The 25,489-nt window shown below is 45.3% G+C and overlaps 1 protein-coding gene across 1 annotated transcript; it reads left to right on the forward strand.

The window, feature by feature from the left end:
- Positions 1–228: 228 nt before the first annotated feature.
- NTMT2 (N-terminal Xaa-Pro-Lys N-methyltransferase 2) lies at positions 229–23,384 on the forward strand. Its single transcript, XM_065410110.1, has 4 exons — positions 229–382; positions 5,644–5,819; positions 19,105–19,354; positions 23,110–23,384. The coding sequence occupies exons 1-4, from the start codon at positions 229–231 to the stop codon at positions 23,382–23,384; spliced, it is 855 nt and encodes a 284-aa protein (XP_065266182.1).
- Positions 23,385–25,489: the final 2,105 nt, after the last annotated feature.

Genomic DNA, 25,489 nt, shown 5'->3' on the forward strand with positions numbered 1-25,489 from the left:
CAGCAGCTGCTAGTTTAGGAGGGTGACACTGGAGAGATTATTCTGAGCAAGTGCTAAGAGCCAGCACTTCTCCCTGCTCCATTCCCAGACACTCCCCCTCCCTCCAATATAGAATGACAGAGGACTGCCCCGGTTTAAATCACACTCTCAGCCTCTTGGAAAGCACAGGTCCCACTCAGAGCACAATCCAAGCAATTCCCTCTCCCCATCCCATAAACCATCATCACCATGGATGGTAAGGGAGCCCATTTAGCTTTTAAGTCACGCTGGCGCAAGACGGACGAGGAGCTCTGTCGACACAGCATGTCTTTTATCCTGCACAAGGCCATACGAACAGATTTCTTTCAGAGTTACCTCTACCTGCTGGAGCGGCTTCCCCTAGGTGAGTTATCTGTGTGTGTCTGTCTGTGGACAGTGCCTAATGCATTGTGCGAGCTGCCAGAATACAAATAAATTGATAATAACAATAAATAGCTCTGCGAAACCCTAGCACAGACAATAAGGTGCTATACAAGCCAGTCTGTTCTATCCTTCAGCTACCACTGATCTGGCATCACAGTTTATTGTATCTTGGTGCCACAATGGTAAGCATCACAGAAATAGGTGAATTGGCAGATGAGATCTACTTTGCTTGCAGATGCGGTTAATGCTATTTTTTCCCCAGTCACAGTAAAAATAAAAAATGTGTTGGGAGTTTAAGGGTGAAAAGCTGCATTGTGTGTGAGTGTGAAAGAGAGAGAAAGAGAGAGAGAGAAACTGGAGCAGACATGCTTTGCTTTCTGGCTGTCAAATGTCCATATTTGTTATCTTTCCAGATGTCCATATCTTTGATCCAAGTCTTGCTTTGCAGGGTGGAAAGGTGCTTGCGAAACAATGCTCTCCCACAATTCACCCAATCCAATTATTTATTTGGTTTCAAAGTACTTCTGGAAGGAAGGGTTAATTTATGGCCAGATTTTCAACAGGAGCTGCTGAATGCCAAGTGCTGAGCCACTTTTTTAGGAAATAGTGCTGAAATAGGATCTGAGCTCTACTGAAATGTCTGGCCCCGAATATGTAAATTTTAGGATGTCCTACTTCAATTCCCAAAAGCCACAATTGTCCTGATGACAATCAAAAAGAAACCTGGTTTTGACTTAGGGCTGTATTATTTTAAGATGGTCACTTTGTCAGCTGCATACTGCAAGCTACACTGAATGTTAGAATCACATCAGTTAGCGAGGGAAAGAACCTTTTAGGTGACATCTTGTTTATCTTATCGGCAGGGCATTCGTTCTTGAGGGTTTCCTCCACATTCACAGGCAACAGATCACCTTCACTGAACATGTGCACCTGCCTTTGACACCAGTGGGAATTCTGTTAGAGATCAAGGCATTTATAGGTCTCTTATAGAGTGGAAGCAGTTGTGTTTTGCACTATTTCTATAGAGCTGCTAAAAAGACAAACAAAATATGCAACCATCTGAAGTGTCCCATAGAAGATAAATTCTCTTCACCCTAGTCATTCTGTGCTCTTGTCCCAAAGTGTAGCAATGATTCATTAGCTATACCATCGAGACTAGCTGCCTTTCCACTTTTCAGGGTTTTCATGGCTGTGGTCAACTCCTCTGTGTTGAGCTGCTCATTGTGGACTTTGTTGTCTGAGGAGTTAGCAAAGTTCCTGCTTGATTTGTTTAGCTTTATACTTTGCTTTGTGGGTTGGTTTGTCAGTTGGGATGAGTTGGTGTGCAGCTTGGTTGGCCCATTCTTTTTTTTGCTATTGTTTCAATCAGCTCCCTTCAGCGGTTGTGCTGCTCATTTCCAATCTCTCTCATAAGCTCACTGGTTTCTTCACTGAATGGATCCAGGTCAAAAAATTCTGAATCTCTCTTATATTGTCGGCTTGCCTGTTCTGAAAGCCCAGGTGTACGTAATGTCCAACATCCCCTAGGGATGTACTTTTGGGCACTCTTTCACACCAGAGAGACAAGTTTGCCACAGTGAACATAGTGCTCAGTTCAAAGGTGAAGCCTTCCCAGGAAGCTTTTCTGAAGTAGAATCTTGGCAGGTGCTTTGTTTTCCTGGGTTGCACTGCAGCCTCTAATGTCACTTGCGCTGGTCTATTATTGCCATAACCTCCCTTCTGAAGTTACCGGCATTTTCAGAGGTCACAAAAGCTAGATTTGGGATAGTACCCCTTGTTCCATCCAGTGCTTTGGAAGGCACATTTGTCCTTGAAGTCGTAGAGCAAGGTCAACTTGTTAGTTGCTGCCCCCTTCTCAACTTCTTCCCCTTTGTTGGGGAATCCCCAGATGGTTTTGTGACTGTTGAAATCGCCTGTGACAAGACATGGTTTTACAGCAGTGGAAGGTCAGTTGGCCATGCAAACTGTTCACGTGGTGGTTTGTAAACAGAAATTGCTGCCCTGATAAGTGTTGTACCGTGGTGCTTCACAGCAGTGTTTTTCCACCAGTCTTTTGTCACGTCAAAGTATTGTGCCGCCATAAATGTTGCTTTTGATGTTCACAGCTATATGCATGCCAGGAGTGTTTGGTGCTGTTGCCTTGCCGTCTGTCAGTTGCAAGCACACAACATCTGTTTTCATGCCAGATAGCATGTCAGCCTTCTTCGCAGAGAACCCCTCCACATTGAAACGGACAATTTTTAGTGCCATCTTTGGCTGAGAAGTTTATGTTGAGATCTATGTCTGCGTCTTCTATTGTGGTCTCAGTGGGCATTGCCAGATTTGGTCTCTCTCATGTTTAGCTGCAATGGGAGTCACGATGTGAATGTATCTGACACAACTCCTGGTTGGCTTGATAAGTGGGCAAAAACATGAACTGCGCCACTCTGGGAGGTGGTGCCAGTGGCGAGGGGAAGCCAGAAGGTGGTGTGTAGCTAAGGGTCCATGAGAAATTCAGGGCCAGACTCCAAAGATCTAAGATCCTGAGCAGCATGTCACTCCCATGTGATCCCTTTCATTGGGGTCACACTTTGAGTGTTACTGCTCTGAATAACAGTAATATGTGCTGCCCCTTTCACACAAACCCCAGCCCTGAAGCACAAGCTGCACGTTCATTCCTCTCCTTTCCATCCATCAGGAGAATGTGAAACTCCATCTCTTGACAAGCCCAATAAAATTGTTCTAGAAATCATCAATGGAATCTCTTAAGTGAGATCTTGTAAAGCCAGCATCCTGGGCCTCAGTTCCACTAGCCTCATCAACAGTGGCTGCAGTATACAGAGAAAGGGGATACATGGGTAGAAGGGCAACAGTCCCTGGAGGAAAGGACAACAGCCAGTGGATCCTTCTATTTCCCAGGGTCTGACAATCACCATGGTCAAGATTTGCAGGGGATCAGCTGCTGCTCCCTTGTTTTTTCTTCCTTTAGTGAAATGTTTCTTTGGAGTATGGAAAATAACCAGTGGAGTGTGTCAAACCCGGGTTTGACCCTTGCTGGGCTCAGCACTCACCTGTGGTATAAATTTCTCAGGCATAACATAAATGTGTAATGGATTAAAGCTTTAATAGTATCCGCTCAGCAGTCGGCTTAAGCAGGTGATGACAAGAGGGGCTGGTAATGCTGCTTTTGTTGGATAAAGGATATCCCTGGCATGCTGCGTATACGTAATCCAGTAGCACTATTTTGCTCCTAGTGGTCTTTGGTGGTAATTATTCCCTATTTTACTTCCTTTGCCCCTCCCTCATTTGCCTCCAGGATGTCATTCTGGTGCTCAGGATGGGCAAGCACACACTTATTCCCCACTGAGCTCCTTGCCTTCAGTAAATACAGTCCATGCTCATTCATGAATTGTGGCCTACTCTGGTCTTCCACAGTGCAGTCTCACTCGCCTGTTCAGAGACCAGGCAATAATTACAGTCAATGACTCCTTAGAAATGTAAAAGTGCAGTACACCGAAGACAAAATCATAAGAGTTGCAAGCTACATAAACTGCATTCCTTTCCCATCATTTTATTTATTTAGTCTACAGGGAGGTCTGTGTTTACATTGTGGCTGAAGGTACCTAAACAGACGGACATTTGGCACTTGCTCACTTCCAGTGCTGCACGTGTATTGGAGATGCACGACCTATGGTAAGACTGGCCACATACTGCACTGCTCACGAGTACTTGTTGCAAATCCACACCAGCATTAGCTTCATCCCTGCCTCCTTGTTACTTGCTATTCACAGGCAGTCATGTGATTGGGTCTTCATTCACAGGAATGTTTGGGAACAGCTCTTTTTCATGCAAGGAAAAGCTACATTATCCGCTTTCAAAGCCCGCCTCAAAACTCTCCTTTGCATTGATGCCTACAAAAAAACAACTTGACAACACTTAGGTAGAGACCTCTGTCTCGCATGCTGACCAATGTTGTCTCATTGTTTCCTTATACTTCCTATCTGTCTGTCTGTATCTATCTGTTGTCTTTTACTTAGATTGTAAGTGCCTACAAATACTTAAAAAGGGTAAGGACAAAAAACCCAGAACATTTAGGACAGATCTCAGTTAATGAAAGAAAAAGGGAAAAGTATCAAATATCAAGTTGAGAATTCATATGTCTTAGACAGCTGCGAATCTACTATTCCTGGTCACCAGCAGACCATGTGATAGTAATATAGAGCCCAAACATTTAAAAACTAAACAATGAAAATAGAAACTCCAAACTCTGGCACCTATTGTGTCACCCTCATCAATTACATATCCCTCCTCCTTTTTGATCTGTGGCAGATGAAGATTTAGGGACTGATGTGCTACCACCTTGCACCGTATATAGTCATTTAGGACCGGACCTTGCAATTAACTCCACTGGTGCCAAGCAGGAAGAAAATATTACAGAAAGTCATAGAATTCTTCACTCAGTCACACTGGTGGGACCGTTTTACTCCTGCTTGGCACACACTTTGCACACTTATAATCAACTACACAAGGTGCTGGGCCTTGGACTCTACAAACCAATTAGCCTCATCTCGGGGTACCTGTACATTGCAATCAGAGGTGTGACTGCAGCACGTGTAGCCATACCAGAGCTAGCTTTGATCGAAGCAGCTCAAATAACAATAGAAGTGAAACTGCAGCAGCACGGGTTGTACAACCTGGGTACGTACTTGAGCAGCTGGCTCATACTGCTGGGACTTCTATGCTATTGTTATTCAAGCTAGCTAGATCAAAGCTAGCTCAGGTAGGTCCATATGTGCGCAGTCATCCTTTTGATTGCCGTGTAGACATACCCATAGTCTAAAACTGTTAATGCAACCCACGGTTTTGCTGTGTAGCAAACAGCTTCTGTGGCTCTAATTTGCATGCGTGTTTGCTCTCAAGTCTGAAATCTACAATTTTGAGTTAACATGGAGCCATCTGGGAAGGTAGGGATGTATTTACACAAATGGGGCCTGACCTTGGAAGGTGCTGAGCGGCCTCAGTTCCCATTGACTTTAATGTGAGTTGATGGATCTCAGCACCTTGCCAGAGCCAGTCCAGAATTAATCATCCTTTTTAATTAGGAAGAGAATTTTGCAAATTATTGGTTTATTCCCACATTCAAAGATCTTACGCGCGCACGCGCGCGCACACACACACACACACACACAATCCAATAAGACACCCAATCAGACCATGGAGTATCCCATTATAAATAAATAATAATACACTTTCTGTTTGCAGTGAAACTTTATGCTTTAACGAGCGAAGTGATCAACGGCGAGATGCAGTTCTATGCCAGAGCCAAACATTTCTATCGGGAGGTGCCAGCGACAGAAGAGGGCATGATGGGAGATTACATTGAGCTGTCCAGTACAGACATTGAATCCTCCAGGGAATTTCTTAGGAAGTTTATTGGGGTAAGTCGTCTGCTCCCATCTTCGGCAAGAAGCAGGGCACGTGTCATAATTCACATGCATCGTGCCCAGTCCTTCTTCAATTCTTAGGTCCTGATCCTGCAAAACACACCATGCAGGTGGACCCAAGCACTTGCACAGAACCCCAGAGTTCCACGGAGGTTAAGGGGTGGTTCTATTTGTAGGATTGGGGCCATACATAGGCAAAATTCTCACTGGCTTCAGTGGGAGTTTCACCTGTGTAAATGCTGCAAGGTCAGACCTAGTCTGTTCAGTGAAGTAGGACATGATATACCAAACCAGACTAATACTCCAGCTAGCCCCTACCCTGCCTCTCTCAGAGCCTGTTTCTAAATGTTTCTGAAGAAGTTGTGAGATACCCCATGTGAAAGGCTGGGCCTTTTTAGGGCCAGGGCTTTTTCAGAGACGCTTCCCTCTTAAAAGTCTTTCCAATTACAGGGGCGCTCGCTGTCTGAGTCATTCAAAAGAGTCTCTCCAGCATGGGGCATGGGCTACTTGCAGGTTTAAACTAATGTAAATGGTGGATTCTCTGTAACTTGAGGTCTTTAAACCATGATTTGAGGACTTCGTAACTCAGCCAGAAGTTAGGGGTCTGTTACAGGAGTGGGTGGGTGAAGTTCTGTGGCCTTCAATGTGCAGGAGGCCAGACTAGATGATCATCATGGTCCGTTCTGACCTTAAAGTCTATGAGTCTATAGAGGTCTGGCTTGTCAATGAAGGTTAAGTACAGTTAGACCTAGCTCAGGGCTTATCTCCAACCCCTCCCTGTTGTAGTGGGCTTGTACCTGGTCTGGAGGGCCCTTGCGTGTGGCAGAGGTTTGCAAGCCATCTTCCTCCTAGCAGCTCTGTTGCAAGCGTTGCTGCCTCTGAGGCCCAGCCACCTTCCTCTGGTTACCCCCCTTTCCAGTGACAGACTCTCCCTTTTAAGCTCATTTCCTACACATGGCACAGGCTCTGCAGGTGCACCTATTTAGTACTGGTTGAGCCCAGAGGAGCTCGTTAGTGGTTTCCTGATTGGGATAGGGGTGTGCCGCATCCCACCCTCTATTAGGCAAACATGGAATAAGCTGCCCATAGAGAATTTTTTTCCCTAACCTCAGTCACTTAGGGACAGATTTTTAAAGATATGTAGGTGCCTAAAGATGCAGATGGGTGTCAAGGGAGATTTTCCAAAGCGCCTCGCAGGGGATGTGTTCATTATCCATACTAATGTCTTAAATGTTTGTGCAACCTGCTAAGCTTTCGGCCTCAGTGATATCTCGGGGCAATGAGTTCCATGAGTTAATTAGGCTTTCTATAAAGAAATATGTTTCTTTATCAGGTTTAAATATATTGGGATGGAAAGTGGTGGTAGTTTAACAACACAGAACAACACTACATAGCAATGTAGGGCAGGAAGTGAGAAAGAATATTGTATCCAATAGAAACTACTGGGGGAATATGTCAGTGCAATAGAATTACCTGAACTAGTAAATCTGTATTAGTAATCATAATAATTAATTATTAATTAGTAGTAGTAGTACACTAGCACCTAGAGGTCCCAAAACAGATCAGGACCTGTACAAACACATAATAGTCCCTACCCTAAAGAGGCAAAGGATGGGAGGAAGCAATTTGCCCAAGGTTACAGAGGAAATCAGTACCAGAACCAGGAATCAAACCCAAGTCTCCTGATGCCCAGACCACTGGCCAAGTCACTAGACCACACTACACTTATATTGTTAGATGTGCTCACTTCATATTAAATAAATGTCTAACCAATGGTCATAAAATTGCAATTGAGAGCAACAAAATAATTTTTCACTTCAGTCTTCTCATGCTGGGTAGTGTTGCAGTGGGTTTGCTCCATCTCTGATCAGCATAAAATCTGATGACTAACAATGACTTTACTCCTTTGTACTTTAAAGTTCTCTGCTGCTTTGCACTGAAGGTAGCATCATACTTTGTCTGAGAGGCCATGTGCTCCAATTTACTGCTCACAGACCTGGGAGCCAAGGACCCCTGCATTTAAACTTCAGCTGTGCCAGTGACTTGCTGTATGACCTCCCTAGGCCAAATTCTGCCCTTTGCTACACCCTAGGCCAGTGGTTTTCAATCTGTGGTCCGTGGACCCCTGAGGGTCTGAAGACTATGGGTATGTCTACACTACAAAATTAGGTCGAATTTATAGAAGTCGATTTTTAGGAAGCGATTTTATACAGTCGATTGTGTGTGTCCCTACTAAGCGTATTAAGTCGACGGTGTGCGTCCACAGTACCATGGCTAGCATCGATTTTCGGAGCGTTGCACTGTGGGTAGCTATCCTACAGTTCCCACAGTTTCCGCTGCCCATTGGAATTCTGGGTTGAGCTCCCAATGCCTGATGGGGCAAAAACATTGTCGCGGTGGTTTTGGGTACATGTCGTCAGTCGCCCCTCCCTCTGTGAAAGCAATGGCAGACAATCGTTTCACACCTTTTTTCCGTGCCAGCGCCATACTGCTTTCAGCAGACAGTGCAGTAGGACTGCTAACGTCATCATCCAACCACTGCTTTTGCTGCAACTCTGCTCTCCTGCTCTCCTGGTGCCATGAATCCACCTCACAGGTTCTCTCGTCGTTCTTTATAAATATCTATTCTCGTGGCATCCCGTCGTCATCCACCACTTCCGCAGCAACTCTGCTCTCCTGCTCTTGTCTTGATAGTGAATTTCTCTAGGTTGTCTGTCATGGGCTCCCGGGAACGTGTGTTCTTCATCGGGAAATGTGCGCTATGCTAACCGTCGTCATCCACCGCTTCCGCTGCAACTCTGCTCTTCTGCTCTCCTGCAGACGCCATACCACAGCAAGCATGGAGCCCGCTCAGCTCACCGCTGCTGTTGTGAGCGTTGTAAACACCTCGCGCATTATCCTGCAGTATGTGCAGAGCCTGCAAAATCAGGTGAGGAGGGGATGACAGCGTGATCATGATAGTGATGAGGACATGGATACGGACTTCTCTCAAAGCACAGGCCCTAGCAATTTGGACATCATGGTGGTAATGGGGCAGGTTCATGCCATGGAATGCCGATTCTGGGCCCAGGAAACAAGCACAGACTGGTGGGACCGCATAGTGTTGCAGGTCTGGGATGACTCCCAGTGGCTGCAAAACTTTTGCATGTGTAAGGGCACTTTCATGGAACTTTGTGACTTGCTTTCCCCTGCCCTGAAGCACCAGAATACCAAGATGAGAGCAGCCCTCACAGTTGAATTACCGTTGGGGATGTTGAAATGCCTATAGTTATCCTTGGGGACCCAGCCTACCCCTTAATGCCATGGCTCATGAAGCCATACACAGGCACCCTGGACAGTAGTAAGGAGCAGTTCAACTATAGGCTGAGCAAGTGCAGAATGGTGGTAGAATGTGCATTTGGACGTTTAAAAGCTCGCTGGCGCAGTTTACTGACTAGGTTAGACCACAGCGAAACCAATATTCACATTGTTATTGCTGCTTGCTGTGTGCTCCATAATATCTGTGAGAGTAAGGGGGAGACGTTTATGGCAGAGTGGAAGGTTGAGGCAAATCGTGGCCAATTACGGGGTGATAGTTCTGTTTGTTTCTCCTTGATGAAAACCCGCCCCCTTGGTTGACTGTACTTCCCTGTAAGCCAACCAACCTCCCCCCTTCGATCACCGCTTTCAGAGGCAATAAAGTCATTATTGTTTCAAAATCATGCATTCTTTATTAATTCATCACACAAATAGGGAGAAAACTCGCAAGGTAGCCTGGGAGGGGCGGGTGAGGAGGGAAGCACCGGGTGGGGTGGTGGATGAGGGGAGGACAATGCCACACTACAGTTCAAAACTTATTGAATGCCAGCCTTCTGTTGCTTGGGCAATCCTCTGGGGTGGAGTGGCTGGGTGCCCGTAGCCTCCCTCCCCCATGTTTTTGGGCGTCTGGGTGAGGAGGATATGGAACTTGGGGAGGAGGCCAGGCGGTTATACAGGGGCTGCAGCGGCGGTCTGTGCTCCTGCTGCCTTTCCTGCAGCTCCACCAGATGCCTGAGCATGTCAGTTTGCTCCCACATTAGGCTCATTAGCCTCTGGGACGGAGATGATAGGGGGAGCGTAGAAACATTTGCAGCTGCGGGAGGAAAAAAAGGGAGAATAGTATTTAAAAAGATACATTTTAGAGAACAAAGGGAAGACTATTTCACACTGAATCAAGCGATTCACATTATATAGCACATGTGCTTCACCTGCCCCCCGCCCCCACTGCGTGGCTAGTATCAGGGAAGATCCCTCTCAGCCAAACGCGAACAGCTCAGCATGAACGGGCCTCCACCCACCACATGGCAAAGCCTTTCAGAGTACCTCCACGAGAGCTTCATGGAGATGTCCCTGGAGGATTTCCGCTCCATCCCCAGACACGTTAACAGACTTTTCCAGTAGCTATACTGGCCACGAATGCATCCCAAGCCTTCAGGGAAAATTAAACATTAAACATGCTTGCTTTTAAACCCTGTATTATATTTACAAAGGTACACTCACCAGAGGTGCCTTCTCCGGCTTCATGGTCCGGGAGCCCACTTTGGCAGGGTTGGGAGGGTATTAGCTCCAGGGTGATGAACAGTTCCTGGCTGCTGGGGAGAAGGGATTCTCTGCTTGCCTGCTGTGTGCTTGCCTGCTGCGAGGATTCTTCTCCCCATACAGCGATCAGATCCAGTACTTCCCATCCAGTACCTCCATGCTGGAGCTCTTTTGCAATTCTGGGACTCCATAGTCACTTGTGCTGATCAGCTTGCCATGCTGGCCAAACAGAAAATGAAATTCAAAAGTTCCCGGGGCTTTTCCTGTCTACCTGGCCAGTGTATCTGAGTTGAGAGTGCTGTCCAGAGCGGTCTCAATGGAGCACTTTGGGATAGCTCCCGGAGGCCAATGCCGTCGAATTGCGTCCACACTATCCCAAATTCGACCCGGCGATGTCAATTTCAGTGCTAATCCCCTCGTCGGGGAGGAGTACAGAAACCGATTTTAAGATCCCTTTAAGTCGACAAAAATGGCTTTGTCGTGTTGACAGGTGCAGGGTTAAATTGATCTAATGCTACTAAATTCGACCTAAACTCGTAGTGTAGACCAGGGCTATGTCTAAGATTTCCAAAGGCGTCCGCACCTCCATTCAAAATTTTTTAGGGATCCGCAAATGGAAAAAGGTCAAAAACCACTGCCCTAGGCAACCTATTGGAGTCAAGGGATTAGTTGGAGCACTGTGTCTCTGTGTAACATGAAACTAACAGCATTTACTTTCCGACCTCTCAGGGGTGTCATGGGCACAAATTAGTCAAAGTCCATACAGTGCTTGGAAAAAGTAAAGTGCTGACATTACTTGCTTTTTCTTTTAAAGGGGCTAAACACTTTGACAAAATGCGTTTGTTCTGAATGAAATTTACCCATGTGCACAGAGGTCACCTCAGGCTTCTGCATCACTTACGTCCTCCAGAAAGGACTTAAGTAGGACTCAAGCAGTGCATAAACCTGTGTCACCCTTCCTGGACAACATGTGGATTCACACGTTTCTGAGCAGTAAATTTATATCATGTTCTTACTCCCATTGTTTGTCTAGTGAAAATTCCTGGTGCTTCAACAATCTGCAGAATTTCTCATGGGGAGTCTTGATTCTGTCACAGAATTGTTGTATTCTGAAACCAAACCAGATTTTTCAGAATCTTACCCTCCCTGCTTCCATATGCTGTTTGTGTTTTTCGGCTCACTGTGGGTATGTCGACATTGCAGTTAGAGATGTGACTGCAGCACAACTAGAGATGGATCTAGATAGCTCAAGTAACAATAGCTATGAAGCCATAGCAGCATGGTCAGCTGCATGGACTATCCCCACCCAGGGCCCTGGGTACATACTCAAGAAACTACTTGGTACAGTGCTACTCTAGCTAGATCAAAGAGAGAAATCATATTCTGTGCATCAGGTATGATGACAGATACAAAATACCTAGAGATAGAGTTTTTGTTTCTGTTTTTAGCCAGGTCTGTCTGACATACTGTACTCACAGAACATGATGCAGAGATACCCTGAATGCCTAAGATCCAATGAGATGGAATCTTGCAGGGTTTGCTAGTTCTGATGTAGTTTATATGATCCCCTCTGTTTAGTTGATTGTAGTCCTGAGGTTTATGTTCTTTTCAGATCCCTGCAAGTTGAATCTAAGGGCAGGTCTACACTACAGGGTTAAGTGGACCTAAATTACGCAACTCCAGCTATGTGAATAACGTAGCTGGAGTCAATGTAACTTAGGTTGACTTATTGCGGTGTCTACATTGCGCTGGGTTGACAGGTCTCCTGTTGACTTACCTTACACTTCTTGTTTCGGTAGAATACCAGAATTGACAGGAGAGCGATCAGTGGTTCATTTAGCGGGTCTTCATTAGACCTGCTAAATTGACCCCCAGTGGATCGATTGCCACAGCATCGATCCATGGTAAGTGTAGACATACCCATAGTCACATACACTTATGTTCACTGGCTTTCTGTGGGGTGGTCTTCACTGCAGAGTTAACTTGTGTTATCTACATTCAAGTGACTCCTCTCAAGTTAGTCTAGCTGGAGTGAGAGTGGCCACACTGCAAAATAACACTCAAGCTGCTGTATCCACACCGGTATTGCACTAAGTAGGACTGTTGCTAGGACTTCTGGGGACACATCCCATGGTTCTTTCTGCTGCACTAAGCTGAGTCCCACTATGAACTCTTTTCCAGTATGGAGGTGAACTTGTATGTCCTATCTGGGCATACAAGGGGAATTTTGGGAAGGCATTGGAGGACTATCAGTAGCTCAGGAACACTAGACATTAGTCCAGTTGTGTTGCCAGAGTCTAGGTCAGCGTGTTACAATGGAATCCCTGCTGACCCACTGGCAGAGCCCTCTGCCACTGTCAGGGCCCTGGGCTGGGACCCGGTGGAGTAGGGTGGGCCCGGGTCCCCTTGCAGCTGCCTCACCCTTGGGATGACCACCTACCCACCTTAGGCTGGATGACCTGCGTTTGCTTACTTCTCTGCCCTGCGCCAGGGCCAGAGCCCTGAGACTGCTAATTCCCCTATTGAGCATTGCATTTATAGGTACAACATAATGAGGGGGTGTGGCCTCCCTCTGAGACTGATGGGGAGGGATGGCCACTAACCACTACATGATGTTATTGGCTCATTTGTTGGATCTGAACGCTGAAGGATAGGGCATGGTCATTATTTTATTATACAGTGAATGCCAAATAGTTTGGCCTAGTATTCGGTGTATAGTGAATCCAAAGCCAAATACTCTCATGCCCCAATCCTCTGCCTTCTCTCTGCATCCTGTTACTCCTAGAGCTGATTGAAGTCTTGTCATCAGAATGTTTTTTGACCAACAATGGCTTTTTGACCAAAATGATTTTTTTTTTGGTGTGGAAAATTTTCATTTGGGTTGAAGTTTTCCAATTGTTAGATGACAAAATGGAAATTGAGTATTTTGCGGTAAAAGTTTTCAATTCTCAGTAAAGTTTTTGGTGTCTGAACACTGAAAATTTTTATCAAAATTTTTTTTGATTAGTGAATTATTTTCCCTTTTTAATTTTGTGTTTGTCAACAAATTTGCATTGCAAATTTTGAAAAAAAAAATACAAACTTTATGATTTTTTTTGTGGAAAAATAACTTTTTTCTTTTTTTTTTTTTCTAACCAACTCTAGTTCCTCTCTCCTCACCTGCAGCTTTCCCCCTGAGACAGGAAGCAGTAATGGAAAAGTTCCTGTGTTCTAATGCCTTCTCTGCCACTGCCCTTCTCGGCATTCCTTTCCACTCCTCCAAGGCCTTGAGCAGTGATGCCATAAGCCTCTGCCGTGGCTGCCTGTGGTGGGCTTATAAACTCTGCACTAACAGAGAAGGAGCTTGGGAAGCTCTGTGCCCTAAGGTAACCCTGCCAAACATGCATGGTAAGCAGGAAAGCTTTAAAAGGAGGAAGCTGCAGTCCACAAGGGGGAAGCCTTGAGAAGGGGGCGGCTGGAGTAGCTCCTGAAACAGCAGGAAGAACCTTCACTCCAGAAACACCCCCAGCTCTTCAAGGAGTCCAGTGAACTTCAGGGACAAACCCGATAGGTAAAGACTAAGGCAGCTATCCAGGCACCTCTGAAGTAAGATGGTGCCTCTGCCATGTCTGCTTTTCACTGTTCTCAGAAAGGGCTTGTTTTGTGTTGAACCTGCACCTTTGCTTTCCCCCTACCCATCAACCAAGCAGGGCCCACAAGGGCAGGACCCACTGTGACGTTATTGATATAATCTGGGACCATATAGATCATTATTGCAACCAAGGTCCTGTAGTGGCACGCAAGTCTTGTATAAAGGGGGTCAAATGGGGTGTCTAAGACAAGGTTATGGTTTACTGGTTATGATTAGGCTGTCTATATGTGTGTATCAATTTTGTAGTTTAAGTTATGAATATTGGCTCTATACTGTCTGTATTTCAAACTTATGCTATGCTGCTGGGTGACATCCCAGACAAACTGGTGTTAGCTCTGCCTAGCCTGCTTGATGGCCCATTAAGGACCATCAGCTATACAATGGACCCATTGAGAGAAGGCAAATATGCCTTGAGACTCAGCAAAGTATGCAGGAACTTGCCCATGTGACTCCAGACTCCATTTTGCTGTAATTTTCCACAGTAAGAACAAAGAGGTGTTCTTACACCTGGAAAAGACTATATAAGGCTGATGCCTCATCTACATCTTGTCTTCAATCCTGCTTCATACCTCTGGAGGAACTTTGCTACAAGCTGAAGCTTTGAACAAAGGACTGAGGACCCATCCCAGCGGGGGATGTATTCCAGAGACTTGATTTGAACCTGCAGTTTATTCTATCGCTGCTGCAAGCCTGAACCAAGAACTTTGCCATTACTGTATGTAATTGATTCCATTTAACCAATTCTAACTCTCATCTCTATCTTTTTCCTTTTATGAATAAACCTTTAGATTTTAGATTCTAAAGGATTGGCAACAGCGTGATTTGTGGGTAAGATCTGATTTGTATATTGACCTGGGTCTGGGGCTTGGTCCTTTGGGATCAGGAGAACCTTTTTCTTTTACTGGGGTCTGGGTTTTCATAACCATTTGTCCCCATAACGAGTGGCACTGGTGGTAATACTGGGAAACTGGAGTGTCTAAGGAGATTGCTTGTGAGACTTGTGGTTAGCCAGTGGGGTGAGACCGAAGTCCTCTTAGTCTGGCTGGTTTGGTTTGCCTTAGAGGTGGAAAAGACCCCAGCCTTGGGCTGTAACTGCCGTGTTTGAGCAATTTGTCCTGAGTTGGCACTCTCAGTTGGGTTCCGCCAGAACCGCATTGTCACACCCACTACAAGGACTAAGAGGGTACGGCTTGTACTGGAGTAACCCCATGGTGGTAACTGGGCATGGCAAGAGTCCAGAGCCCCACTAGGGAGATGCCCCAGAAAGACTCGTTTTACACTGCCATATCTCTAAGGAGCTCCATGAGCCCCTCATTCTGCTACTTGCCAGAGCTTTTGAATATGTACATCTCCTACAGGATAGCAGCTTAGGGGCCGAGATGGCATGAGGGAACCAACCAGCAGAGTGCTTTCCATCCAAACACAGGGCTGGTCAAAAGTCTGTCTGGCAAAACTGTTTGACAATGGAAAATTGGGTTTTCAACTCAATTAAGGTTTTTTTTGCTAAAAAGTGTCTGCTCTCTGTGGAAAATTTTGATTTTTCATTAAAATACAGGGCACCCGAAATTCAGATGATTTCAGCTGAAAATCAAAATATTTCAATATTTTGATTAAAAATGGATTGAAAAAAACTGCAATGTCTCATGGGAACTGTAGTTCAAGTGGTTCATGCTCACATTCTCCCCTGTAGGCGGGCCTTCCAGGTCAGACTACATCTTCCATGATACACCACTTTCTCCCCTCTTGCTGAGGGAAGCGGGTACCTCATAGGGGGCTGCTGGCCATGGTGCATCATGGGAGATGAAGTCTGGCCAGACAGCTCTGCCTAACAGAGAATGGGAGCATAAGGTACCCAAACTACAACTCCCATGAGGCAGTGTGGTGCCATTTTCAATCAGAATGTTTTGGTTTTTGATAATGCACTGAAAAGCCAAAAATGAATACTAATAACGAATGCTCTTTGGCTAGTGAAGAGTTCATGGGACAGGCATTCTCCACAGGCCAAGGACATTCTTAATTAGCCAAAGAACATTTGTCATGTTCATTTACATGCTGTTCACTGGGTGCATGGACAATATCTAATCGTATGTAGATTAGTAGGTACATTTACAGAGGATGAGACAGTCCCCTTACAAGGAACCCTGGATAAGAGGCAGCCTAAGGAAGGAGTTTTGTGACCCTAACTTCTCTGATGTGAATTTCCATGTGACCTACTAGCAAGTCCTTACAGGCTGGGGACCGACTGGCTAAGTGGCAGTTTGGCAGAATAGGGCCTGGGGATTACAGTGGACGAGAAGCTGGATATGAGTCAGCATAGAAGAAGGCTAATGGCATATTGGGCTGCATTAGTAGGAGCATTGCCAGCAGATCGAGGGAAGTAATTATTCCCCTCTATTCGACACTGGTGAGGCCACATCTGGAGTATGGCATCCAGTTTTGGGCCCCCCGCTACAAAAAGGATGTGGACAAATTGGAGAGAGTCCAGTGGAAGGCAACAAAAATGATTAGGAGGCTGGGGCACATGATTATGAGGAGAGACTGAGGGAACTGGGTTTATTTAGTCTGCAGAAGAGAAGAGTGAGAGGGGGATTTGATAGCAGACTTCAACTACCTGAAGGGGGGTTCCAAAGAGGATGGAGCTAGGCTGTTCTCAGTGGTGGCAGATGACAGAACAAGGAACAATGGTCTGAAGTTGCAGTGGGAGAGGTTTAGGTTGGATATTAGGAAACACTATTTCACTAGGAGGGTGGTGAAGCACTGGAATGGGTACCTACAGAGGTGGTGGCATCTCCATCCTTTGAAGTTTTTTAAGGCCCGGCTTGACAAAACCCTGGCTGGGATGATTTAGTTGGTGTTGGTCCTGCTTTGAGCAGGGGGTTGGACTAGATGACCTCCTGAGGTCCCTTCCAACCCTAATCTTCTATGATTCTATTAAATATTAGATCTGGTCTGATGAATGCATCAGTAAAAAGCTATGATAGAACTGGTTGGAAAACAGGGATTTTTCCTGTGGAAAATTTTGGGTTTACCCTGTGCAGGACCGAGACATACTCTTGCAAGCAAGGTCAGATTAATCTTCAGAAATGGACAAAGCAGGACAAGTAGAGTGAGTGGCTGTGGGTGAGATCTTTCCAGGCCTCTGTGTTTATTCTACAGCTACCTCATGTAACTAGATGCACAGCCAGTATATTTATAGCCATGATGTCGTCCTTGGGACTGTCCTTTGACCTTAATAATCTGCTGAATTAATCATTGAAAGGGGGCCCAAGAAGTGATGATATACAAGCCTCTGACATGATTTATTCTTAGTCTTGTTGGAGGAGGTTGTTTAATAAGCTGATAGAGCCAAATCCTTCCTTGATGTATCTTTTTTGAAAGGTATGGAGTTACAGCAGGGATGACCTTGGCCCTTAGCTTTCATTTCAACACTGAGTTACATAGGAGAGGGGAGAAGGTGTTTACATTTGTCTCCAATGTGTTTTCTTTAAAGATAAATTAGCTTGGAGGAGTTCCAGTCTCACAGTTAATGCGTGCACACTGCTAAAATTCCCATTTTACAGCAAAACAGCGGGTTCTTAAGAGCCCTTGTATAGCTAGAATAGAAGCTGCTGCTATAATTAAGCGAGAAATACATCTATTAGAAAAATCCTTTTTCAGCAGATCATTGTTACTTTCTCATACACACACCTTTGGTGCTGAGATTGATCATGTCCAATCTCTGTACAGAGATGATGTTTTTAAAAAAATGTTCAGCAAAATCAATTTGTCCATTTTTGAATTCTATGTATCGGGGGTGTGGGGATACATTTTCCCCACATGATTCAATCCTTTGGGTGATCAGAACTCAACCATGCCTGTATTGCATTTGTTTAAGCACAGTGTGTTTTGCAGAGATTAAATGTATGCTTAAATCTACTGTTAAGGTTTAGCTGTCTTCAGAGGACCGTGGGGTGGGTTAGTTTTGGTGGATGGGCAGGTGTGAATAGATGAGAACTGAACTTGCAAGGACTTGACAAAATGGGTGAATGTTTTAGGAAGACTAAGGACTCGTGAAAACATTATGTTCACCATTGTGCCAAGCAAAAGACTCCCTGCTTTGTAGGAATGAGCACAGGTCTGGGAGTTAGGTGGTCCCAAGTTCTAGTCTATTGTCAGGGAACTTGTCACTTAAACATTCCTTAATTAGGCCTCCCAGCGTTCCTAGGCTGTATGCAAATATGGTTACCTACAGATGGGTAAACTGAGCCCAGACAGGTTGGGTGATTTTCCCAAGGCAGGGGTGTAGCGACTGGAGGGAGACATGTCCCCCTCCAACATTTTACTATCCCGTTGATGGACAAGGTGGGTGAGGTAATATATTTTATTGGACCATCTTCTGTTGGTGAAAAAGACACGTTTTTGAGTTACACAGGACTCAAAAGCATGTCTCTTTCACCAGCAGAAGTTGGTCCAATAAAAGATATTACTTCATCCACCTTATTTCTGTAATATCCTAGGACTAACACAGCTACAACAACACTGTAAATATCCTGTTGATGGTCATTTGTGGCCAATCTTGTCAGCTAACTTGATTCTTCCCAATCATGCCTGAACATGATAAAGTGCTATAATGAAGACAAGCCCCCACAGGGGAACTTGATAGAGCCATTCAAAGTTAAGAGTTTAGTACAAGACCCTGTCCCACTGACCAAAACCAAAAAGGCATGCCATGAAGTTAATGACCAGTAAATGCAGGCCACCTGTGAAACTCCCTGCCACTGGGGATCACAGAGTTAATCATCTGGATAATTTTCTGTCTGGTAATGATATTTCTAGGTTTGCATGTTAAACTTAGTCAGAGCTCATGCATTAGACTGTAAGCTGATTGCAGCAGGGGACAGGGGAGAATTTCCATCTGTGCTGACACTACCATCAAATTCTGTACAGCACTGCAAAACTGACTATGTGCACAATGAGGCGTTTCCTTTTCAGTGTCAAGTATACAATTGTGATGGAGACAAGAAAGTGGATTTGATGGACTAATGGCGTGATCCAGCGATCCTCCTGGTGGTGCTATTCCTGGCTTTTAAATGATTTTCTTGTACTCCGCAGGGCCCTGGGAAAGCTGGCACTGAGTGTGCCCTCGACTGTGGTTCTGGGATTGGACGGGTCACTAAGCATGTCCTCTTGCCAGTTTTCAAGAGTGTGGAACTGGTGGATATGATGGAGAATTTCCTGGCTGAGGCCCAGAACTATTTACAGGGCAAGAAGGACAGAGTAAAGATGTACTATTGCTACAGCCTCCAGGAATTCACTCCAGCCCCCCAAAAATATGATGTCATCTGGATACAGTGGGTTTCAGGTTAGCTCACCATGAATTTATATATATAATGAACCATACATATATTGCATTAAAATACATGTTCAAAGAATGTTGAGGTTGCAGAGTCAGGTACTCAAAAGTTAGGAAATGCCTGAATTAAGGTTGCCAGGGCATGGGCACTGGCAGAGGTGGGGCATTGAGAACACAGGAAATACAGTTTCCTTGTTTTCAGTTCTAGTGCACCATTGCAGTCCCCAGCTGCCAGGAGGAGCAACTGCAGGAAAATACTGCTGCACCCCAGCAGCCCTGGAAAGGAGCATGCTCAGTCACTGTGGGTATGGCACATTGTAGTCTGGTCGTCATGTTTATTATGGTAGTGCCTAAGGACCAAGCAAAATGGAGCTCCATTGTGCTAGGTGCTGTACAAACACAATGCATTAGATCAGGGGTCGGCAACGTTTGGCACGCGGCTCGACAGGGTAAGCACCCTAGCGGGCCGGGCCACTTTATTTACCTGCTGACGCGGCAGGTTCGGCCGATCGCGGCCCCCACTGGGAGGAGATGGCAAGAGGGTCTGTTTTGGAGTGAAGCCGAGTAGAAGAGCTTGGCTTGTTTAGCCTAACCAAAAGAAGGCTGAGGGGAGATATGATTGCTCTTTATAAATATATTAGAGGGATAAATATCAGGGAGGGAGAGGAATTATTTAAGCTTAGTACCAATGTGGACACAAGAATAAATGGATATAAACTGGACATTAGGAAGTTTAGACTTGAAATTAGACAAAGGTTTCTAACCATTAAAGGAGTGAAGTTCTGGAACAGTCTTCCAAGGGGAGTAGTGGGGGCAAAAGACATATCTGGCTTCAAGACTAAGCTTGATAAGTTTATGGAGGGGATGGTATGATGGGATAGCCTAATTTTGGCAATTAATTGATCTTTGATTATTAGCAGGTAATTAGGCCCAATGGTCTGTGATAGGATGTTAGATGGGGTGGGATCTGAATTGCTACAGAGAATTCTTTCCTGGGTGCTGGCTGGTGAGTCTTGCCCATATGCTCAGGGTTTAACTGATCGCCATATTTGGGGTCGGGAAGGAATTTTCCTCCAGGGCAGATTGGCAGAGGCCCTGGAGGTTTTTCACTTTCCTCTGCAGCGTGGGGCATGGGTCACTTGCTGGAGGATTCTCTGCACCTTGAGATCTTTAAACCACGATTTGAGGACTTCAATAACTCACATAGGTTAGGGGTTTGTTACAGGAGTGGGTGGGTGAGATTCTGTGGCCTGCGTTGTGCAGGAGGTCAGACTAGAATCATTAGATGATCATAATGGTCCCTTCTGACCTTAAAGTCTATGGGTCTATAAGTCTATGAGAAGAGACTGAGGCAGGAGGATCAGCCAATCGGAGCAGGGCAGAGAAAGAATGTCCAAAGGTCCCTGCTGAGCTGCCTGAAGATGGAGCAGGCTTGGTGCAGATGGACTCCGCAGAGAATTTAGCTGCCAAATTTCACGTTCCTGGAGGTATTAGGCTAGGCCCTCCTCAAGCGCCCTCGCAAGGAAGGAAGGTGCCCTGCAGATGCCTGGCCTCAGTTTCCTTCCCAACTAGGGTGACCAGATGTCCCGGTTATATAGGGACAGTCCCAATATTTGGGGCTTTCTCTTATATAGGCGCCTATTACCTCCCACCCCCTGTCCCAGTTTTTCACACTTGCTCTCTAGTCAACCTACTACCAACACTCCTCAAACACTCTCTTGGGCTGAGAACACCCTCGTCATGGAGTAATTTATCATTATACATGTCTCAAAGGCATATAGCAAGTCCCATATCGTAACTCCAAATACCTCTGGCTCTACTGCCTTTTGTCACACACTTCTCCCTCAGTCCCCAATCTCCCTTTAAGGGGAGATTTCCTGGGCTTGTCCCTATCATCCCCTAATGGAGTTCAAAGACTCAAACAAAGCAACAATCCAAACAACAGCCACTCACCCTGGGGTTAGGGAAGGGCTTATACCCCATCTGGGTTCTTTCCTTGCTCTGTGTATGGGACTGAAACCACAGGGCCCTCTAGGCCTTCCTTCACCCCAGCACTCACAGAGACCCTGGGGCTCTGGAGTTCCTACCATCCAGTACCCCCTACTTCTGGCCTGTCTCTCTCTCCTCCCTGGCTCTCAAGCCTCCTTATATGTCTTCTGACCCTAGGTGCTACCCTGCCCTCTAATCAGCCCTAGCCAGGGCACACCTATTTAGTCACAGGACTAAGGCCCTCTCCCTTAAAGGGGCTCATGCTATGGTGTGAATTCCATTAAAGAGGCCAGTTCAATTGGTGGTATAGTCAAGCACATAGCTGCCTTCCAACCAGTTGATCTGAGTTTGATTCCTCACCAATGCAGCAGTGTGGCTTTACCAAGGGTCATGGTGGATTCTCCATCACTGACCATTTTTACATCAAGACTGGATGTTTTTCTAATGGATCTGCTCTAGGAATTATTTTGGGGAAGGTCTCTGGCCTGGGTTATACAGAAGGTCAGACTAGATGACCACAATGGTCCCTTGTGGCTTTGGAATCTCTGTGAATCTATGAAAAACCCTGTGACTCTGGTTCACAGCATGGGGGCACTAGAGCTTTGTAACTAAACATTTGTACATGTTTTTAAACATGGGGGCGGAGGGGAATCAGATTTTTCCCTAAACTTGGTTTTGGAAACGGCTGAACCATTTTTGCAGAAACTTAAAAAAAAAAAAAAAATTCTTTATGAGGCAGATACATGACATGGACTATTTTAACCCAAATGGTTAAGTTTGGCAAAGTTTGAAGCAACTGAAAACAGGATCTTATAATGGAAACTCTTACGCTAGCTTAAGTATAGATGGCTCTATCAGCTGGACCTATGACACAAGTGATGGTGTTATTATCTTATCTGCAAATGCTGTGGAGTGAACCGTGCTTGCCAGGAAAAGAAGCCGTGGAGTCAGGCTTCTCAAATACCTGCTGTGTGTGAAATAAAGAGGCAGTAAGGTTGTCAAACTCTTTGGATCGTCCAGCTTCAAGTGCCCCTACTGGCAGCTGAGTGCAACAAGAAAATGGCAAATTCAAGGGTGTCCTTAACTGCTTACGGCCAAATCAAAAGCACAAGCCTGGGACATTAACATGCTAGCTACCGTGTCCCATCCCAAATCTGAGCAAAGTTAAGAAATTAAAGCTGTAGGGAGAACAATGTGGCTCATGGGCCAGGGAATCTAGATCCACTTCATTCTAAATGGGAACATGGCATGACTGTGAGCCTTTTAATGAGAAGTTTTGCTAAATGAAACAAAATGAAATAGGTTTAATCACATTGATTCATGTTTATGGAATGGGAAGTGACCTGTTTCAGGTCATCCCATACACTTGATGGTTGGGTGATTTCAGTGCATTTGGTGTACCCTTGCGTGTGCACAATTAATTCTTTAAAAACACCTGCAATGACATGTTGACCCAACGGCCTGCTCCCAAGCCACAACATCTGAGAGGCTAAGGCCTCGTCTACACTAGAAAAGGTTTGGTGGCATTGCTATACCAAACTTTCCTAGTGTAGATTCAGCTTATACCAGCAAAAGAGTGATGGTATAAGGAAGAAAACCCGGTGTCCTATGAGTCTGTCTCCTGCTCTCATCCTGGGAAACACTTCTATTAGTTACTTTGCCTCAAATAAGTGGAGTATAAATAAGCTGATGAAGTCAAGATCCAGCTGAGATGAGTCCAATCAGATGGCACTGGAATGGTGAACCACAACCCATTTCTGTCTCTTCATCTGTAGGATACCTGACGGATAAAGATCTCCTGGAGTTTCTTATCCGGTGTCAAAATGGCTTGAAGGATAATGGCATTGTCATTCTCAAGGACAATGTGGCCCGGGAAGGCTGTATCATGGACCCATTGGACAGCAGCGTGATCCGAGATCTGAGCATCCTCCAGAGCCTCGTTGAGAAAAGTGGACTCACCATCCTGCAGCAGGAGAGGCAGGAGGGCTTCCCTGAGCAGTGTGTCCCCGTCTGGATGTTGGCCATGCAAAAGGACCCTGGCCTACCCTGAAAGGGGTTGTGTGTGGATATGAAGCCCCTGAAACATGACTGATGCTCAGGACTTGCAATGACAGGAAGAAGAGAAAATGTCTGCTAAAATCCCACTATTAGTGTAGCTCTACTACTACAGCTACAGGGCTCTGCCCCCCCGAATGATCATGAGAGTAACTGCACCTGAACCAGGGCATGCCAGGAACTACCCTGTTCCCAAAACCAGGCTGCCTCGTCTTCACATCTTCTCCTAATAGGCCTTCTCTCTGTGAGATTTCTATTTTGTTAAAGGGATAAAACTCATCTGTGAGAAAATAATTAGGCTAAAGCTTTCCAAAGTGACATGAGAGTCTCAGATTTTGGGTGCCGCATTTGAGATGCCATAATGAAGCCTGTTTTTTTCAGAGGATGGATGCTCAGCTCTTCCTGGAAATCAGGGCCCCTTTAGAAGATTCAAGTTGGACATATACATTACTTCTCTTCTGAAAATCTCAGTTTAACTTCATTTCTGTGTGGCTAATAATACCATAGATTATTGGAACTGAAAATGTCAGGAGTGTCTAATCTATTTACTGTCAGTTATGCTGTTTGTTTATTTATTTATTTATTTTTGCATTTCACTCAGTTTGGATGGTGAAACTAATCTGGTCAATTTCATACTTTTAAGTCAATTTCACTTCCTTCTTCCCCTGCCCTAGAAGGATGCTGTTATATTAGGATTCTCAACACTTCTGGGGAAAGTGTCAATGACAAAGATCTACATTGTAAAAAGCTGTTTGCATTGAAAACTTTGCAAAATGGTTTCTACGTGTATTAAGTTGCGGAAAACATTTGTTCTAAAACCAAAAGCTACATTCACAGCAGAAACTGCTTGGGTTACATACAACCATGAGGTCCCTTCTTTCCCACTGTTGCGGGTTTCACTGAGAGGCCGGCAGGCCTAGTGGGCAGGTCGTGGCCTGTCAATTTCTCAGTGCCCCCAAAGTTCACCCACATGTACTGGGTTGGTATGTAGGGGGACCCAGCCCACCATCTCCATCAGGTCCCAGCCCAGGGCCCATGGGGGAGAGGTGTGGAACATGTTGGTCACCTCTTCCTGCTGCACTTGACTAGTCTCCCTTGGGATGCTTCCTACCTCCCTGCTCTCTGTCTGGTTTGGCGTGTAGGCACAGCCCACTTTCTCCCCAGTGGGGGTTCCCAGTCAGTGAACTAAGCACTTTGCAGCTCTCTTGGTAGTGTCCAATTATTCTCCCTCTGCAGAGAGTGGGGGAAACCTCTACCCTCCTGGTTGAGTCTAAGCCACAGTCCAGTTCCTCTCCCGTGGATCACTTTGTCCCTAGAAGCTTCAAATTTTCTTCCTCCCTTTGAACAGACTCCCTGCTTGACTATCCGAGTCCCCTTTTGAGCAGGGACAGGGTCCACTTGGCCCAGTACTGCTCCATCAGTCTCTGTGGGAGGGTGTCTCTAAATCCCATCACACCCATATTCAAAACAAGTCTGACATGATATGCAGAGCTAATGGCATTTCAAGGGGTGTTAACAGTGAGGCTAAGGGATATTACTAGTACAATATTGAATTAATTAACTGTACTAAGCTACGGAGGATGTTACTTTAACCCAAAGGCATCTATGATTTATATTTAAACAGCTTGGGTTTGACATTACTAGTAATCATATATCCCCTCGCCTCTGTGCTATCCAGAGATTATACACAGAATAGCTTCTTGTTTCACTTACACATGCACAAGGAGAGCTGTGTGGAGGACAGAAGTTCCAGTTCATGAAGGATTTTGAATTTTCAAAATTTGGCTTCATTACGAATCGGAGTGAAAACTGAACATTTCAAAATTCTCTGCAAAAGAAAATTCCTGGGAGAAAATAATTGGTGCAGGTTGATCAAAACATTTCATTTTGACAAAACATTTTGTTTTGATTTTGACTTTGACTTTTATTATAATAGTGAATATAAAAATTTCAAAGTGCAAAGTCATTTCAAAAAGAAAAATCAAAAATTTTGTTTACCTGGTTTTCTTCCAAAATGAAATTCCAGCAAAATCAGCCTGATTTCATGAAGTGTTTCAAGTTTGATGGCACTGCATTGTCCGACAGACTGTGGGGTCTCTG

This window comes from Emys orbicularis, chromosome 8 (genome assembly GCF_028017835.1).
Source record: "Emys orbicularis isolate rEmyOrb1 chromosome 8, rEmyOrb1.hap1, whole genome shotgun sequence".
Taxonomy (NCBI): Eukaryota; Metazoa; Chordata; order Testudines; family Emydidae; genus Emys; species Emys orbicularis.

Coding starts and splice junctions, on each gene's coding strand:
- NTMT2 (XM_065410110.1), top strand. CDS start 229: ATGGATGGTAAGGGAGCCCATTTAGCTTTTAAGTCACGCTGGCGCAAG. Junction 5,820..19,104: donor TTCTTAGGAAGTTTATTGGG/GTAAGTCGTCTG, acceptor TGTACTCCGCAG/GGCCCTGGGAAAGCTGGCAC. Junction 19,355..23,109: donor CTGGATACAGTGGGTTTCAG/GTTAGCTCACCA, acceptor CTTCATCTGTAG/GATACCTGACGGATAAAGAT.